Raw genomic sequence first — 20,225 nt, forward strand, 5'->3', positions numbered from 1 at the left:
TGTGTGTGTGTGTGTGTGTGTGTGTGTGTGTGTGTGTGTGTGTGTGTCACAACTGGTAAGAAAAATCAGATACAGTTTCAAGAGAAAACACTGGGAAGCTGGCTGACTCTCTAAGGAACCGCACATGAGGTAGCTCACGTGTATACTATGGCAGGGTCACTTCATCTTACCAAAGCAAGGTGAAAACAACACCCCTTCAGGAGCCTTGAACCTGTCTTCTGGGGGGACACAATTTGTTTTTGTTTTGTTTTGTTTTACATTTGTTTTGTTTTGTTTCTGTGCTGTGCAGTAGTACTGTGTTCTGTAGCATCTGAAACCCAACAAGAGTCTGAGGAAGGAGAGGGACGCAGCAGTAGTTGCTCAGACTTCTGGGACTGCCCTTTGCTGAGTGGCTTCTCCTGGTGGAAATCTAGCCAAGCTGAGTCTGACTTTAGTAAACAAAATAAGGAACTTTATAACCAAAACCACGTATTTCAGATCTTAAAGCTCTCCGTAGTCAGAGCCATTCGGACGACTTCCTGTAGAATGGGCTTTTATTTTCCTTAAACTAACAAGACGGTTTGTTTATCTCCTGAATTTAAGTCACCTCAGCCACTTTATTCAGAAATCTGCCCTATCATGGCTTCTCTGGGGATGTTTTGACAAGATGATGAAATGATGGTGTGGAATGCAGGAGACAAAGGTATGGGTTCTGCTTTGTAAACTAGGACCTTTAATTATAGACAGATCCGTCTGCTTTACTGAGTCTCCCTCATAGTGCTGCACTCAATCATGATCGCGGCCGTCAAAAACCTAGGAATTCTGTCCATTCCTGCTAACACTGCCATCTGCTGGCTGTGAAGGTTTGGAATGGAGAGAGTCAAGGGGAGGGGGAAACCAGCAGCAGCAGCAACAGCTACAACAAAGTTTAACGTAGGAAAGAGTCCTTAGGAAATTACAGCATCAAAAAATAGAAGAGACTTAGAAAAAGACGAATGTAATCGCTAATACAGTCACTCGGACTGCACATGTGTGGGCTTTCCACAAACCAAGATAGGATTATAGAGGTGGGTCACTGGCCAACAGCACTTGCTAAGAGCTGAAGTTAGGTTTCCAACACCAGAGTGATGGCTCACAACTTCCTCTTCTTCCAGGAGATCCTGCTACAGAAACAATATGCCTTCCTACTGAGAAATTGCTCCTCCCACTTGGAGATGAAGGGAAAACTCTGCAGGAAGGTGCCTGGCCCACTGTGGGTGATGCCTAACTGGAGTTGGCCTTGACGGAAGATCTCACTAACTCATATTTTGGCTTATGCAGTCCACAAGCACTGTCAGGCTTAACTCTCTTTCAGGTCCCAGCCCCAGGTTACACTTTGATCAATTTAAGCAGAGAGAAGAGACTTCAAGTCTAGCCACTTAGGCACATAAGAGATTTACAAAGCAAAAATATCACCTATTGCCAGCATTATTTTAACTATACCAGTACTGGTTTTTCTCGAATAGCTGTTAGCCGGGTTATCTTGTCCACCTGGCAGAACTATGTCTTTCCTGTTAAGAGCATGGGGAATTAGTTGCAGACCAGGACTTAATGGTGGTTATGACCCTAGCATGCCCTCTTGAGCTACCCACTTAGAGGTATGTCTAATGGCAGAAACGACCTATTGGCAACAGGTCATCCCTGATGAATAAACATTACGTCCTAGCATCTTAAATTACCTACCAGGCCTGGGTAGCACGCGACTTATCTTTGAGTATTTTGGAAGCAGTGTTTCTTTAGCTAAATTCCACTTGTGTGACTTAAAGTCCTCCAAGCAAATCTATTACTAAGTCCTTTATAACATCAGTTTTATTACTTTGAGTTTCTTCTACATCAGCCCCACACTGGTCTTCTGGATTCTGTGGACACACAAGCAGGCTTGTGGTACACATACATACGTGCAGTCAAACCACTCACACATAAAAAGAATAAAACAAAACAGGCTGAAGTAAAAGGATGTCAAGTTAGAGGCCAACTCGGGTAAGAGAGAGAGAGAGAGAGAGAGTGAGAGAGGGAGAGAGAGATTCAGATCACCCTGGGCCATGTAGTAAGACTTCATTTCAAAATACAGAACAAGGGCTAGGATGTAGCTCAGTAGTAAAGCATATGCCTAGTATGTTCAAGGCTCTGGGTTCAAACCCAGAAGTGTAAAACAAAGAAAAGAAAGGGGGCTTTCTTCCTTGAAGTCCCTCCCATTCTCTGAAGTTATTTCTCACTTTTTCTTAATATATCTGTAAACAGAGTCCATTTTTCTCATTATTAACTCCATTCTGCTCCATGGCTTGAAATATCACTTTCCTTTTAAATATATTTATTCAGTGTGTGTGTGTGTGTGTGTGTGTGTGTGTGTGTGTGTGTGTGCACATATAGAGATCAGAAGACAACTTGGGGAAGTGAGTTTTCTCCTTCTTCCATGTGCTACCCAGGGACTAAACTCTGGTTGATGCAGGATATTTGACCCCACTGTGAACCCTGAGTTTGTGAACTCTAACAACCGGTTTATTATTTGTTGTGGTTCAGCCCTAACCTTTAACCCAAGAACTTTGTTTATTGTTAACAGGTGATTATGGTGAGTGGCCCAGCCCTAGCACATAACTTTAATCCAAGAGCTTTCTGTACACAGGATTTAATAAAGTTAACCGTAGGTCAATAGACAGAGGAGCAAGAAACTAGCTGTCAGGGATTAAGTAGAAAGGAGGGACTTTGAGAGAAGAGTATTTAAAACAGCATGGAGAAGAAGGAACTATTTAGCTTTTAGCTTTCAGTTTTTTTTTCTCCTTGGCTGTCAGCTGAGCTAGCAAGCTCTTGGCCTAGGGCTTTTGGCTGAGTGGAAAGGCTCTTTCCTTCTGGGACCTTGGCTGAGTAGGAAGATCAGCTGGGCGCTTTCTCTGCCTCTCTGAGGTAGTAAATTTTAATCCCAGCATCTGACTCCTCAGTCTTTATTGGTAAAATTGAATGATTGCTTTTTTTTTTTTTTCTTTATAACAACATTGTCAGGTTTGGCACCAAGCCCCTTTACCTTCTGAGCCATTTTGCTGACCTCAACTATCACTTTTACAGAAAATTCATAATTTGATATCCTGCTTAACAAGATTTATATATTCTAAAAAATATGCTCAATAAAAATACTTTGGGGAAGTGCTGTCCTTGAGTTTGATGCAAGTTTTGTCTCTTGCTTCAGGTATGTTTCAATCCAGGACTTAAGGTGCCAGGAGCTCATCGAATCAGTGGCTTCAGATTCTCCTTTTGTGAATTTGAAAAAAGAAATTCACATCTCGCAGAGGGTGAGTTTAAAAGTTTTATCACAGGAAACATAAGGGAAAGAAGCAGGGGTGGGCACCAGGAAGCGGAGCTCCCACCATCAAGCTGCTAGCCTGGAGGATTTTAATCACTGATGGCTGAAACTAAGGCAAAGTGTTGGGAGGAGGTCTGTTCAGTTGGTGCACACACAAAATGTTCAGGTGTTTCCAAAGCAGGAAGCTTCATTTAACAGAAGAGCCATTGCGCCCCTGTAATCCCAGCACTGGGGGATGCAGAGGCAGGCAGATCTCTGTGAGTTCGAAGCCCGCCTGGCCAGATGTCCAGGACAGTCAAGGCTACACAGAGAAACCCTGTCTAGGAAAAAAAAAAAAAAGAATGGCCCCCATAGGCTCATACATTTGAATTTGTTAGTCGTCAAGGAGTAACACTTTTTCAGAAGGATTAGTAGGTATGGCCATATTGGAGGAGGTGTGTCACTGGGGGTGGGCTTTGAGGTTTAAAAAGCTGCCCCATGCCCAGGCACAGCCCCCCCAAACCCTCTCTGCCTATGGATCAGGACTTAGATCTTACTTCTCCAGCACTATGCCTGCCACCATGCTCCCTGCCGTGACGGTCATGGACAAAGACTCCGAAACTGTAAGCAAGCCAACTACATGCTTTCCTTTCTGAGAGTTGCCACCGTCGTGGTGTCTCTTCACAGCAACAGAATAATGACAAAAACAGGGTTCTTACCCTAAAACTACCTGACTAGTTTCTGTCTCCTCACCAACTGGGCATAGTGGCTCATGCCTGTCATCCCAGCACTTGGGAGGCAGATAATGCAGTCTTTGTGAATTCAAGACAAGTCTGGTCTACATAGCAAATTTGAGGCCAACCAGGGCTGAGTAGATCCTGACTCAACAGAATTATATATATACATGCATGAATATATGTCTGTCAGGTCCAAATTTCCCAAACTCCAAAAGCAATCCAAATATCTAGAAATGAGCTCAACCTGGACTATCGAGAGGATTTCTAGAAGTCAGATAAAATCCAGCATTCCTCAGGAATTTGTAAACCTTGTTACAGTCTATCAAAAGGAGCCATTTCCTAGCAATCCAAGCACATGCTGGCCTCCAGACTCCCTCAGTATCACAAGTACCTGTTACACACACCCATGCCAGCTAGCATCCTCATCCTTCTCACCTCCTCTCCTACTCTAAACTTCCTCCAGCTCAGGGCTTCTCTCCTGACAGCTACTGATCCTTCTTGAACCCCGGCTATTTTTACTATTTTCCCCTTTGGTTCCTGCACCTACTGTTTTCACACTTGCTTTCTCTACTTCTTCCTGCTTCCCTCGTCCTGGCTATGCCCAGTCTTCTCGCCACGTTCCGTCTACTATTTTCTCTCTCTGCTCTGGACTTTTCCAGATGCCTCTGGCTGTTCTCTCTCTGATATCTACAATAAAAGCTTCCCATACCAGGAAGCGGTCATTTCATCAGCTTATACAAACATATTGTTTTCTCCTGTGTAAAATGTCATTAAAATGGTAAATCCTTTCTAGGGTTATTTGATTAAGAAACTACTATTTACCATAATAGCTGACACGAAGCATTACTCCATCAACACTAGCCACTGTTGGTGACACTCATTTGTTTAAAAAGTATTTACCAATATCTATGATATGTTGGCCACTTGCTATATTTTGCAGAAATAGAAGCAAAAATAAGTTCTTGCCCCCAAGAGAAAAAAACATATTGAGTAAGACTGCTGAATAAACAGGTTTAAGAGCAGACAGTCATTGTACATGTGACATTTTGTAAAATATCTGCAGAATATATATTTTTTTATTTTTTATTTTGGGTTTTTCAAGACAGGGTTTCTCTGTATAGTTCTGCACTTGCTTTGTAGACCAGGCCAGCCTCAAACTCACAAAGATCCACCTGCCTCTGCCTCCTGCGTGCTGGGATAAAAGGTGTGCGCCACCACGCCGAGCTATCTGCAGAATATTTTGAAATGAGAAAAACCAAATGAGAGTCTAAAAGAAGTTTCATGAATGAGAGCCTGTGGGTAGCTGGGATCTGGACCTACGTCTGTGTAGCCTCAAAGCTCCCTTGTGCTTGTTACTGCATTGTATCACATTTCAGGGCTCTTCATCCATATTGATCTTCGATGATCTTATCCCAAGCATTATGTTTCTGTTTTGCCAGAAGCCCCAGCAGCCTCGGTGCCATCAATCTCCTGCAGACATGTTTCACATTAGGCTAAAGCCTGGGTCACTGGCTCTTAGAGCACAGATCCAAGGGATAAATAGAGCCCCACTGGACTGGGGCGCCTCAATTTATGCTCCTTCATCAGTTCGCTTCAGCTGACACTGGAGAGCTGGCAGTTCTTGCCAAATGCCTGTCAGTCCAAGAACAGTGGCCTGTTTGTTACAATTGTTTGTGGTCATTGTGCTGAATGCCAATCAGTCTTGGGGACCATGACCAGAGCATTCTGGTTTAACCCAAGAATAAGTTCAGTCCTGAAGGCACAGCTTGCAACAATAGCTTCATCTGAATGGAAATTCTTTAAAAGGGATGTCAAGGCTCCACACATTTGTTTTCAGCCGTCTAAGTGTAAGGAATGCGCTAACCTTAGGGAGTCAGGAGATGGATGAGAAACAGACTGTTCTTAGTGAGCTTAGGCTTTAGTAGAAACAGATAAGCTGCATATAGAAACAATCAGAAAATGAAGCAGAGAGTGAGAGTTGGCCAAGAAAAATGAAAACTAAGTGCTGGGGGAGGAACGAGAAACTGCCTTCAGTCAGAGAAGGCTTTATAAACAGCAGACATTTCACTGGGACTGAAAAGCATGCAAGGTCTCAAAAGGCAGGAAAACATTCCAGTGGGAAAAGACTATGACCAAAAGCTGGAGAGGAAAAATTCAAAAGGAGTCTGTCTCCCACTGCCTTCTTCTTTACTAGCTCTTTCCATGCATCTCTCAGGCCTTAGCTGAATCCCCATCTGCTCGAAGGAGGCTTCCTCTGACCTTGGGTCCCATTCCCCAGTATAAGCTTCTAATGTGTGTTATCAAATCCAATAGCCTGTTACACTATAAGGTTCACCTGCACTGTTTCTCATTTTGTTGATGCTGAATATTTGGCAGCTGCTTGCCAATTATTTGTCGCAGGGCCCGGGAGATGGCCCACTGGATAAAGGCACATTCTGCCAAGGTTGACAGCCTGAGTTCAGTCCCCGTAATCCACACAGTGAAAGGACAGAACTAATTCCTGCAAGATGGCATTCACACAAGCACCGTGGCACGTTTGCACAGATACACACGATACACAAACAATGCAAAAAAACTTGAAGATTATTGCACGGATAGTTGAGTGTGGTTGCGTAGAACTGGAATGTCAGACTTTGTGAGGAAGAATGCTGTGTGGCAGACTCAACAACAAACCCAAGTAACAATCGCACCGGTGTCAAATGTGGCAAACCAACAAGATTATGGGTGATGAGCTACGTACATACGAGGGTCGATCACAGAAAAGCTCCCCTAGACACAGATGGCGACTCAGAAGGCTGCACCCCCGCAGCTCTGTGTGCAGCTGGTAAACAGCTATATTGCCTGAGACTCTCTTCTCTTTACGAGTTCGGCTGCTCAGTCTCCTCCCCCAGTTGTTAATTATTCCATTTTAACCTGGTGGGGCCAGGCCCTCAAGAATCTTCTAAGTTTCTGTTCTCCCAGATATGTGAGATGTGAGCCCCTCTTCCTCCTGTGCGGAATATTTCAATTCAGAGAAAACCGTCAGCCAGGGCCACTCCATTTTGTAAAGATCCCTCGTTTTGGCTAAACAACAGTTCCCGAAACCAAAGTAATTCATTTCTGTAGGTTCTTGACCTCTGAACCCTGTCCACCCTCAGTAATGGCTGGCCAGGAGACATGTTTTTCTGTCATTCGACATCTCCCTTCCAACTCTAAGCTTGACTCTGAGGTCCACTCTGAACTCCTTGTAGGAGTACAGCAGGGCTGTTCACTCTGCTTTATGTCTGCTCTGCTCATCACACTCCAGTTTTGTTGTGTTTTTCACTTTGTTTTGGAGTTCAAGTTAAGAGGTTGAATTATCCATCCTTCAGAGTTTATGGCCTGCTAGCATAAGTGGCCCTTCCACAGGCCTTTGCTTTTTATTTGTTCCTTTATGCTCTAGTCCCACTTTTTCTATGCTGCAACCTTTCTAACACATGTAATGTCTCTTTTTTTTGTTTGTTTTGTTTTCCTGTTTTAACTATGTAGCCATGGCTGGACTGGAACTCACGGAAATCACCCCGCTTCTGTTCCCACAGGCTGGGATTAAGGGCATGCACCCCCACACTCAGCTCTTTACTAATTTAAAAATTCTTTATTATTGTGTATGGAAGCCAGCGGACAACCGTGTGGAGTCTGTTTTCTCACCTTTCACCTTTTATATAGATTCCAGAGATTGAATCTGGTGTTCAGACTTACTCCGATAGAGCTTTTGCTGGCTGAACCATTTCTCCAGGACATCCTTTGTAATTAAAACAAAAACAAAAAAAGGAAACACCACCTCCCAAACCCGATTTATTATATACTTTAAAGGTTATGCGTATTAACGGGGCAGGAGAGATGTCTCTGTGGTTAAGAGCATTGGCTGCTTTTCTGGAGACCTGGGTTTGCTTCCCAGCACCTACATAGCCGCTCACAATCATCTAACTCCCATCCCAGGGAATCGGATGCCCTCTTTGGGCCTCTATGGCACTGTCCATACATGGTACACATACATGCAGGCAAAACACACACACACACACACACACACACACATATATGTGAAAAGATCATATTTAAAAAAAAAAAAGTATGTCTGTGTGGGTTTGGGTACCCACACAGAGTTAAAATTCATCGCCTGTAACTGTAAAATTCATTCACCTGTAACTGAAATTACAGGTATGTAAATACACAAACTTATCGTTTGTTTCCTCAAATTTGGGCTCAAAAAGCCTTGGCTGGTCTTGAACTTGAGATAGAGCAGGGGTTTAGCAAAGGATCATAACACCCGCCCTAGATTCTTTGGAATGTTTAATTCCTTCTCCAGGATTCCACGCCTACGAGCGCGTCACCGCTTTCGAGCCAATCTCGAAGCCCGGGTTAAGAGAATGAACATGTACTCGTGCGGGAGCCGCGGCGGGCCGCCGGAAGTGACGCACAGGATCCTATAAAGCCGGCTGGCGGCCCGAGGGCGGGCTCAGAAGGCTGGCGGGCCGCTAGGATGGCCGATGAGGAGGAAGACCCCACCGTGAGTGAGCGCAGCCGAAGTCCTCGCTCCCTCGAGCCCACTAGCGGGTGCAGAGTCTGACCTGCGTGTTCCTTAGGGAATCCCGCCGAGCGTTCCGGGGCTTCGCGGTGTTTTTCTCGAGTTTACCTTAGTGCGCGGGGCAAGACGGGAAGGAGGAGTGGAAGAGGGCTCCCTTTGAGCTGGATCTGCCGGACACTTTGAGACACCTCGTTTATACTGCGGAACCGGCAGCCCAGCTGCTAAACGGAACTAGAAAAGATAGCTCAGAAACGATGAACTAAAGTCAGGAAGCTTGAAGTCCAAATTCTCCTTTTTCTCTGAGCAAGTTAACTCCAGGCATAGGTTTTCTTGTCGTGAGAGAGGGCCGGGCCCACTTAAGGAAATATTAGCCCTGTATTGACAAGTGCTTAGTAAATGTTGGTTCTGATGACCAGTGTCAGGTCTGTTACAGTAGCATCGCCTGACAGTTTAGTTGGCTGAAACAAAACCCAGAACCTGAGGTCATAAGAACTTTTACACACAGAAGGTGAGGGGTTGTCAGGGGCCATAATAGAAGCCTTCCTGTATGACTTGAGAATTCGACTAGGTCTTAAGAGCCCTTGATGCTAAGTTTTCGTGATTCTCATGATGCTGTTTGCTTCAGCTTGTTATTGAAAACGAGAAGGGGTCTTTGGGCATGATAGGGCACAGCTTAATTCCCAGCACTCAGGAGGCAGAGACAAGTGGATCTCAGTGAGTTCCAGGCAGACAGGGCTACAGAGTGAGACCTTGTCTCAAAGACAAAGTCCAGAGAGAGAGCACTTAACTGTCACACAGCCAGCAACCTACAGTCACCTGGAACTCCGGCTCCAGGATATTGGATACCCTATTTTGGTCTCTATAGGTACACGTGCACAAGTAATGTCTTTCAAAAACAAAAAAAAAGATGAAAATGAAAATGGTCTGGTACTGGGGTTGTAGCTCACTGGTTAAGCATCTTAAGTTCCTAGGTTCAATTTATAGCACCCCCCAAAGGGAAGAGAGAACGGAAGGGAAGTACTGGAATATTAAATGCAGCGCAATCGTTTGACGTGTCTATATTTTTACATTTCTAGTTTGAGGAGGAAAGTGAAGAAATTGGAGGAGGAGCAGAAGGTGGACAGGGGAGAAGAAAGAGACTTTTCTCCAAGGAATGTAAGTGGTGCTTACGTTGCAATGCTTCTGTATAGATGGTAAAAGTTTCTGGATATCCTTTCCAAGGAGATTTATTGTTCTCTGAATGTGCAAAGACTTGCCTATAAAGTTGTCTGTTTTGACTGTTGTGTTTGTATAGTTTTTATATCCGGGAAGGGGTGGCTCCTCCCTTTAATCCTAGCATTGGGAGGCAGAGTCAGGCAGATGTGGGGGGAGGTAGTGTTTAATATAGCCCAGGCTACCCTGGTGTTCACTGTGTAGCCCAAGCTAGGTTTGGATTGGTGGTGGTTCTTCTGCCTTCACCTCTCAAGTATTGGGATTATAGGTGCAATCCCAATATGTTCAACACAACTGTTTTTTGAGTCATCTATCCTAATTCTGTGTGTGACATAAAAAAGGATCACCTGTTTGTTTTGGTTTTGAGGCAAGGTTTTATTTTATTTGTTTATTTTTGGTTTTTTGAGACAGTTTCTCTGTGTAGCCTTGGCTGTCCTGGACTCACTTTGAAGACCAGGCTGGCCTCAAACTCACAGAGATCCACCTGCTTCTACCTTTCCCAATGCTGGGATTATAGGATTGCACTACCGCTCCTGGCTTTTTTTTTTTTTTTTTTTTTTTTGGGGGGGGGTGTCTTCTGAGATCCAGTTTTCCTGTGTATATTTGGCTGTCCTGGAATTCACTTTGTAGACGAGGCTGGCTTCCAACTCAGAGAGCTATGGTCCTCTGCCTCTGAGTGCTGGGATTAAAAGTGTGTCCCCTCTGCCTCGTATATGTCAAGATGGCTCCAAAGTTGGTATGTAGAGGAATGTGCTAGCCTTCTGGCATAGGCCTTCAGCAGACAAGTTAGGCCCTGGGGCAGCAGCGAGGTGTTTCTTCTTGTCATGCCCATACCAACTCCTGAAAGGCACTGTGGAAATGTACTCTCCATCTCCACATCTGGGGTCCTTGGATGAGCAGTGATAAGTACAGCAACATACACTTAGGAATGCCTGAGTGCAGTAGTATCTAAAAATTCTTGAAACCGCAAGATCAGCCTTTGAGAGTATGAATCTTTTTCCATCTACACATGGTGGCACATACCTGTGACCCCAGCTCTTGGGAGAGGTAGGGACAGAAGGATTTGGAGTTTGGGGTCATCCTCAGCTACATAGTGAGTTTGAAGCCAGCTTGGCCTATGAGAGTCCCTGTCTCAAAACAACAACAAAAATATCCTTTCCAGTATTTTCATTTTCATTCAAGTCTGACCGTTTCCTATTCTCTTTCCCTGGTGCTAATCACATAACTTATATGTGGTTTTACTTCTTATCATGGGTGCATATGAAAAGGATCCTTACACCAAAGCACTCCAGAATCGTTGCTTACACTGTTACTTGTCCAAATCTTAAGTTTCAGTTGCTTTACCTTTGTGATAACAAAAATTTGGAATCTTCACAGGCTTCTCTCGCTGACCAAATAGAATCTTCATTTCTCCTCTATTTTTGCTGTTTTTTCAGACAGGCTCTTGCAATATAGTCCAGGTTGGCCTTAAACTGCTGTTCCTCTTGCCTCCATGATTCTGTCCTACCACGTGGATCCCAGTGATGGAACTCAGGTCCTCAAGCTTGGCAGCAGGTGCCCTTACCTGCTAAGCTATCTCCCTGGGCCATTTTTGAAAAAATATAATCACATTTCCTTCTTTCCTTTCCTCTCTCCGAAGCCCTCATACACCCCTCCTTGTGCTTTCAAATTCATTGCTTCGTTTGTTATTGTTGTATACACATATACACACACACACATATGTTAATAAATATGTTAGTACGACTTGTTCTGTCTGTATAATGTTACTTGTATGTATATTTTCAGACCTCTGGGGCTTCCCCCACCCCACATTAGTATATCTAGTATATCTGTTTGTGTTGGCCTGCTTACTTGTTTTTTGTTTGGTTGTTTGGCTGGATTTTTATTTTGTTGGTTTTTTGGTTTTTTGGTTTTTCCAGACAGGGTTTCTTCTGTGTAGCCTTGGCTGTCCTGGATTCACTTTGTAGACCAGGCTGGCCTGGAACTCATAGTGATCCTTTTGCCTCTGCCTCCCTGAGCACTGGAATTAAAGGTATGGTCATGTTTGTTTGTTTGTTTTAACACAGGGTTTTATATAGCCTAGGCTGGCTATATAAAGGTGACCTTGAATTTCTTATCCTACTGCCTCCAGTTCCGAGTGCAGGGATTTTTTTTATTCAGTGCTGGGGATCAAACCCAGGGCTTTGTGCATGCTGGGTAGGAACTTGACTCCTTGAGTCAAGTCTCTTAACTCTAAAGATTTCTTTTTGTTATTGTAACAGAGTTTCAGTTTCCATTGTCATTTGCTTTTTAAGAAGCATTCTTAGGCCTAGAGGATCTTGAGGCTGAGGGCATAGCTTTGAATGCTGGCAGTTGCCCGTGTGATAAGACAACACAGAACTACACAGAGGTACTCATCAAACATTCACAGATGTGCATGCACATACAAGCAGTAAAGGGTCTAAGATCGTGATGGCTCTGATACTATGCCTTACTGACCCTTTAACCAAATACAGTCAACTTCTAAATATGTACCTTGTAGCTTTTTTCTCTTTTAATGTTTCTTTTTCCACAAACAGGCCACCACATGGGTCTCCAAATGTAGCTTTTCGTCTTTTTTTTTTTTTATTCTCTTCACTACTTTGTGTGAGTTCTTCATTGTTCTTCTGTCTCCTAACAATATTTTCTCAGCTTCTCCTGGTTCAACTGTCACCAGCTGTCTTCTCTTCTCACTCTGCTAGCCCAGTTAACTTTCAACTGTCTCCTATTTTCATTCTGTTCGGTCTTGCCTCCCCTCCCTTTCCTTCCCTTCCCCTTTTATCTCTCTCATCTCCGCTCCTCCCCTCTTCTCTCTCTCCTTTCTCCCTTCTCCTCTCCCTTTCCCTCTTTCTCTCTCCCTCTCCCTCTCCTCTAGCCCTACTCAATCTTCTTCAAGCACCAACTGCCTTCTCTGTCCCTGCTCTTTGACCCTGCTCTTCTGCCAGCTGGGACCTCCCCCTGCCTATTCCTCAATCTCTCTCAGCCTCTGTTGACTTTTTATACCCTCTCCTATTCCTAGAAGTCCCAGAGCCAACTGACACTCAAGGGCATAGTTTCTTTTAAAAGGGCCAGGCACACAAAATAAATAACACTACAATACATCTTTTTTTTTCCAATGTATTTTTATGTATGTGACTGTTCTATCTGCATTTATGCCTGCATGCCAGAAGAGGGCATCAGATGTCATTTTAGATGGTTGTGAGCACCATGTGGCTGCTGGGAACTGAACCCAGGACCTCTGGAAGAATAGCTAGTGCTTTTAACTGCTGAGCCATTTCTCCAGCCCTAAATATGTACATCTTATATAATGTAAGTTTTCTATTCCCAATGAAATAGGTGAAAATGTTCATGATGGGTATTGTCCTCAAATATTTAAGGAAAAAAACAGCTCATTGTGGGAAATCATAACAGTTTACATACTGATCAAGAGTTAGTCAATGATATATTGGCATGTACCCCTGATGTGATAACATTTTGATTTGGTGTCCTTTCTAATAGTGTGTAAAAGCATTCTAGCTTCAGTATCATCATGAAAAGACAGCAGACAGAACAGTCTGCAAGATATGACTAAGATTCTTTGTAAGTACTTGTTGCGCTCTTAAGAGACAGGGAAGAGCTAAGGAGTTTCTACAGGTTGGATGGAGAAAACTACAGAAGTGTAACAGGTTATTAGAGTGGAGTCTGATGGCCTAGGGAGTATAGCTCAGTGGTAAGGGCATTTGCCTACCATGTGTGAAGCTCTGGTGTGTGTTGGGGGTGTGTGTGTGATAGAAACAAGGAATCTCAACAGAAAATGGACCAAGTGGAAAAATCGGTACAATCTGAATAAGGTACTTGTATACTGCTGATTTCTTAGTTTGGATGAATATTTGTTATATAAATGTTGTAAGGGGAGGCTAGATACTGGGCATATGGGAACTCTCCTATTTTTATAACTCATTTGTAAGTCTAAAATTGTCTCTTAAAAAGACAAGTTTTAAAAATAGAATTCAAAAAGAAAGAGAATATTGGTTCCTATAGTTCTTTTCTTCCTTCCATGTAGGGACCTAAAATGTCTTGGCATTATGAACACAGTATTCCATGCTGGCTTCCAAGTCACCCCTTTCCTTTCATCTCTTTTACTTCTAAGGAGGAATTATTCTAAGGCAGAATATAGTGATACATATCTGTAATCGCAATACTCAGGAAACTGAGGCAAGAGGGTTATGAATTTGAGGCCAGCCTGGGCTATGTGGAGAGACTCTGTCAACCCCTTCCGTCTCAAGTAATTAATTTGATAATGATAATAGAAATAAAAACAATGTAAAAGGAATTACAATATACTTATTTCTTTTTTTAGAAGTGTAGTCCAGGGCTGGAGAGACGGCTCAGCAGTTAGGAGCGCCAGCTGCTCTTCAAAGGGACGTGGGTTCAAATCCTAGCACCCACATTGCAGTTCCCAACAGTCTGTAATTCCAGTTCCCAGGGGATCTGACACCCTCACAGAGACATACATAGAGGCAGAACACAACACCAATGTAAATAAAATTAAAAAGAAAGAAGTATACTCTAATCTTTAAATTTTCTATAGTTAGTTATGGTGGTGCTTACCTTTAACCCAGCACTAGAGAGGCAGAGGGAGGGAAATCTCTGAGTTCCAGGCCAGTCTGGTCTGTTTGTTGAGTTCCAGGTCAGCTAGTGCTACATGGTAAGACCCTGTCTTGTAAAAAGTTGGAGGCTGGGCATAGTGGCCTAAGCCTTTAATCCCAGCACTTCTGGAGACAGAGGGAGGTAGATTTTTGTAAGTTCTAGGACAGCTGGCCCTACACAGAGAAACCTTGTCTTGAAAAACAAAAACACAACACAAAAGCAAAACAAAAAACTTGCATACAGTAAATTGGGCATGTCCTAAGAACAACCTGGTCAGATTTATGTGTGTATACTTATGGTCACTTCTGAGATTAATATAAAAGCAACTCTGGCACTTAGGAGTCAGAAGCAGAAGGATTGAGAGTTCTGGGCCAGGCTGGTCTACATAGGGAGATACTGTCACAAACAAAAGGCTAAGTATGGTGGTGCATCTCTGTAACCTTAGCACGTGGGAGGTAGGAGCAGAAGATCAAGAATTTTAAGTCCAGCTTTGGCTACATAGGGAGATTGAGAGCCTGGGGCACATGGCACTCTGTCTTAAATGCCTTTCTTCCTCCAAAGGTGGACAACATTCAAGCGTTGAGAGCATTTATATATCTTTTTGAAAACCTGACAAAATTACAGTTCTTCCCAGAAATGTGTGTGTACAGACAGTGTGTGACGCTTGTCTGTGGAGTAATTGGAATACATACATGACAGGTTAAACATCCTATGAGTCCTATCTGTTTAAGCTACAAAGGAGTGCATTACTGCTGTGAGACAGATCAGCTGGGGTCACATTCAATGTGCACTTTTTAACTAGCTGTGTGACCTTGGGGTAGGTCACTTTTCTTGGTGCCTTAGTTTTTCAGCTACAGAACAGGGATATCAATAGTATCTAAATCAAAGAGGCCTGTCACACAGGCCTTAATTTCAGAATTAAGTGAATTGTATATGAAAAGCCTTAAAACAGTATCTGGCCTATAGGAAAGACTAAATAGGTTTTAGCTATTTATAGTTATTTTTATTACTCTGAATTAGACTTTTCTTCTCCTTTGTATATTTTGTTCTTTCAGATGAAGCCTGAAAGGGCTTTAGCCTGTTTCTTCCTGTAAGAAGGTAATTGGAGCACTTTCTCTCCTGCCCTTTCCCCTGTGGTGATGTTGGAGACCCTTCTGACTTCACTCTTCCAATGCTCCACTACCTCTCACACTTCCGTATCATTTGCAGGAGAGGCTAAGCTATTGTGCCAGGTGTGGTGGCCCAGCCTTTAATCCCAGAACTCGGGAGGCAGAGTCAGGCTGATCTCTGTGAGTTCAAGGCCAGCCTGGTCTAAAGTGAGTTCAGGACAGACAGCCAGGGCTAGAGAAACCCTGTGTAACAGGGAGACAGACAGACAGAGATGAGAGAAATAATAACATTAGGGTTTAGTAGCTTGGAAGGAAGGGAGATTTATGGAGGCTAAATAGTAAGACTTGGTCCTAAGACTGCTTAGATCTTGGAGACACAATTGTAATAATTTGTTTGAGACATGGTCTTGTGTAGACCAGGCTGGACCTGAACTAAGATGGATTTGTCTTTGATTCATGACTGCTGGGATTAAAAAGCCATGTAGTACTAGCCATAATTGTCTTTAAACCATTGTTTATAATTAGGTTTAATTCTGGTTGTTGTGGAAAAGATTCTAGTGAAAGTGATTAGTCTGTGAGTAATCGAAGCTCTTTCGTTCACAGTACGGTGTATGATGTATGGGTTTGGGGATGACCAGAATCCTTACACCGAGTCCGTGGATATTCTCGAAGATCTCGTCATAGAGTTCATTACTGAAATGGTAAGACAGTTTTGTGTCTATTTTTGTTGTTGTTGTTATTTTTCTAATTTTTAGTTAATTGAAGATTTGAAATTCTAAGCTTTAGATAACACTAAAACTTTTGAAATAAGTTATTCATTTGAGTACCTGCTTTGTGCAAGTTCCTGGCCTCTATTTGCCATTGAGATAAATGTATTTCAGCACTTCTGAGTTTTGTTTTTTGATTTATTCATTTATGTGTATGGGTGTTTTGCCTACAAGTATTTCTGTGTACCATGTGTGTGCCTGGTGCTCTTAGAAGCCAGGAGAAGGTGTTGGGTCCCCTGAAACTGGAGATACAGATGGTTCTGAGCTGCCAGGTGGGTGCTAGGAATTGAACCCCAGTCCTCTAGAAGGACACCAATGAATGCTTTTAAACACTGAACCATTTCTCCAGTCTCCGAGTTTTATTTGTAAAAACATAACATCCTTGAGTAAAATTAATAAATATTGCCTGTGATCTCATCCAGCCTAAGTTCTTTTTCTTCCAGTATTTATTTAAATGTATGTGCACTCATTGGGATTTTTTAAAAAATTTTTATTTCATGTGGATTGGTGTTTTGTCTCCATGTACATCTGAGTGAGCTGCCATGTGGGTGCTGGGAATTGAACTCCTATCTTCTGGAAGAGCAGCCAGTGCTCTTAACTGCTAGGCTATCTCTCCAGCCCAGAGATTTTTTTTTTTTCTTCTTCTTTTTTTAATCTTTGGGAGCCCTCTCCAAAGAAAAACAAAACAAAAATTAAAATTAAGGCACCTAATATCATAATAGTAACATTCATTTTACTATTGTGTTTTACAATATGCATTTCTTGTTTTTTTATCATAATCATTTTAGTAGCTACAAAAAATTTGTCTGAATTTCTTTTTTTTTTTTTTTTCCCCTCTTGAGACAAGGTATCATGTATTTCAGGTTGGCCTCACTGTATAACTATAGACAATCTTGAAGTTCTGACCCTCCTGCCTCTACTTCCTGAGTGTTGGGGCTATAGGCTGTGTCATCAGGCCTATTTATTCACTGCTGGTGATCAAACCCAAGGCTTTATGTGTGCTAGACAGAGTATGCAGCTGAGCTCAGACTGCTTTCTGATTATCATAACCTTATTGTGTGAGTTACTTATTACAGGTGGTTTTCCTCTGTGGTGCTACTGATTGAACTCAGGGCCTCTTGAATGCTTGGCAAATGTATTGTCACCAAGCTACATCTCCAACCCTGAGTCTGGCATCTTTTTTTTTTTTTTTTTTTTTTTTTTAGATTTATCTTTTATTTTATGTGCCTTGTTTTTGTTTGTTTGTTTTGTCTGAATGTGTGTGAGGGTTCCAGATACTCTGGAACTAGAGTTACAGTTGTGAGCTGCCATGTGGGTGCTGGGAATGAATCTGGGTCATCTGGTGCTCTTAGCATCTGAGCCATGCCTCCAGCTCCAGTCTGGCATCGTGAATGGCCACTTTCCTTCGTTTGGGGTTACTAAGTTTGGTTGTTTTTAGTCCTTATGAGTGTTCACCCTTTATTTTGGATTATTTCCTTACTATAGAATAAGAGTGAAAAAATTACTCAGCAATGTTTCAGGGGTTTTCCTCCAGTCTCTAAGCTCCCAGAGTAATGACTCATGAGATTCAAAATACTTATACACATACCTAGGCCATATAGCTAGGCTCTTCCCTGACTAGCTCATAACTTACAATAACCCATTTATACTAATCTACATTCTGCCACGTGCCTGGGTACCTGGGTAACATGCATCTGTCCTCTTCACATCTTGCCAGCTGAATCTTCCATGTTCTGTCCAAGAATCAGTTCTGCCTCCTGGGTGTCCCACCTCCTATTTCCTGCCTCTGCTATAGTAGGTCATTAGCTTTTTATTGACAGGTGATGCTACCATACAGATATAAGAGATTCCTTCTACACAGCAAGGCCTAAGGCTGAGCTTGGTGGAAGAATACTTGCCTAATATATGCGAAGGCCTGCACACATTTGCAAGTATTTAATTCATCATTGAAGAAAAACATTAGCAGTAGCTACGGTAGATCATACCCTTAGCATGTGTGAGGCCCTCAGTTCAGTCCCCAGCACCACATTAGGTGACACCTGGCATAGTGGCTCATACCTGTAATCCCCGAATTCCAGAGACAAGATAGGAAGATCACTACAATTTAAAAATCCCAACCTGGGCAGGACACAGTGGTGCACGCCTATAATCCCAGCAGCACTTGGGGAGGCAGAGGCAGGTGGATCTCTGAATTTGGGGCCAGCCTGCTCTACAAAATGAGTTCCAAGGCAGCCAAGGCCACACAGAGAAACCCTGTCTCAAAAAAACCAACAGAACAAGACAAAAAGAAAAAGGGTAGGGAGATGACCAGAGAGATGGTTCACAGGTGTAAACACCAATGTGTTTAATAGCAAATTAAAACACAGAAATATTTGACTTTTCAAAATTAATGTTTTCCTTGTCATAGACTCACAAGGCAATGTCGATTGGAAGACAAGGTCGAGTGCAAGTTGAAGATATTGTCTTCCTGATACGAAAGGACCCAAGGAAATTTGCTAGAGTTAAAGACTTGCTTACTATGAATGAAGAGTTGAAACGGGCTAGAAAAGCTTTTGATGAAGCCAACTATGGATCTTGACCCTGTTGTAATTTCTGAGATTTTGATATTTTTCTGTGGAAACCATACATCATAATTGTCTGCAGTAATATTGTTATGGCTAGGCATGTGATGAAAGAGGTCCTCAATTTTAGATTTATAACTTGAGCTTTTATTGCCTTCCTTTATCTTATCGTAATTGAGTTGTTTTCTGGGTTGTAATGACTCCTAGCTTAAAGTTTAACAAACCATGCAGTTCATCTGAAAGGGGAAGCAGTGTTTAGGTAGACTTGTACATTCTAAGCTGTGTACCATAGCCGCATGATGTGCAATCTAAGCATCCTTTTGACCTTTGTGAGAGCTGAGGGGTGTGCTGTATATATCCAAGTTTTTAGACAGTGGCGGGAGACGTTAGTAAAAACAATGAACTGGCTTGTGTTTCTTTTAAGGAACTGAAAGTTCTTATGAGAGTGTTTATGTTTTAATAGATCATTTGTTTTACTAGTTTTTTGTAAAGTACACTTTTTTTTTTTTAAGAAACTGATATTTGCTAAGTGTTAGTGGACCTCAACTTCACTGAAGGCAGGAAAGCTTCTAAAAACAAATGCCTGCGATAGTAGGAATGGCAAAGCTTACGAAGCTGAGGTCAGGACAGGCATTGTGGGTTGTGGTCTGTTGACATGAATGTAAGGGTTTTCATTGTGAAGATGTGTAGTTGATTAAACCCATATGTGGCTGTGCACACCATTTTGTAGTTCAGGATATGCAGGCTTTGTGTGTATTTAGCTTACTGCATTAAATTATTATTCTGTGTAGCTTGTAATAAGGATTAGAATTGCATTTAAGGAGGTTACTGAATGTTTCTCTGAAACTTATTGGTGCTTCTTAACTTCTCTAAATCAGGACTTGGGGAAATACTACCTGTTTAATCTGTTAATACAAGGAATAAAGAATGGAAAATTAAACATGCTAATACTTGAGTTTGTGATTTATTTGTTTGGTTTTTTTATTTATTTTGAGGCAGGGTTATGAACCTCAGCACCTCATAAACCTAGCGTAGTGCACATCTGTAATCTGTATCTTAGGAGGCAGGAGGATGAGAAGTACTGAGTTTGTGGTGATCCTGGCATACATGAGATCCTTAGCTTTCCACTCCCAGGAAAGGCATAATTCAGAACATGACTGCTCTGGCAAGATCTTAATCATCATATCTAAAGACCTCCTAGGTCTATGTGATCTAGCTGGAATACAGATATGTCTTTAATCCCAGGAGACAGAGGCAAGCAGATCTCTAAGGTAAAGGCTGGCCTGATATAGAGGAAGTTTCAGGTAAAGAAAGCCAGGTGCTCGCCTGTGATCCCAGCACGTGGAAGGCAGAGATA

General features: G+C 42.6%; 1 protein-coding gene across 1 annotated transcript; it reads left to right on the forward strand.

The window, feature by feature from the left end:
• Window positions 1-8,420: 8,420 nt before the first annotated feature.
• On the forward strand, window positions 8,421-19,816 carry Taf13 (TATA-box binding protein associated factor 13). The gene is made up of 4 exons (XM_055618163.1): window positions 8,421-8,554; window positions 9,649-9,727; window positions 16,144-16,241; window positions 18,715-19,816. The coding sequence occupies exons 1-4, from the start codon at window positions 8,528-8,530 to the stop codon at window positions 18,883-18,885; spliced, it is 375 nt and encodes a 124-aa protein (XP_055474138.1). The 5' UTR covers window positions 8,421-8,527; the 3' UTR covers window positions 18,886-19,816.
• The last annotated feature ends 409 nt before the right edge of the window (window positions 19,817-20,225 follow it).

The sequence above is a fragment of the Psammomys obesus genome, unplaced genomic scaffold (genome assembly GCF_907164565.1).
Source record: "Psammomys obesus unplaced genomic scaffold, mPsaObe1.curated_primary_1811, whole genome shotgun sequence".
In the NCBI taxonomy this organism is placed as follows: Eukaryota; Metazoa; Chordata; class Mammalia; order Rodentia; family Muridae; genus Psammomys; species Psammomys obesus.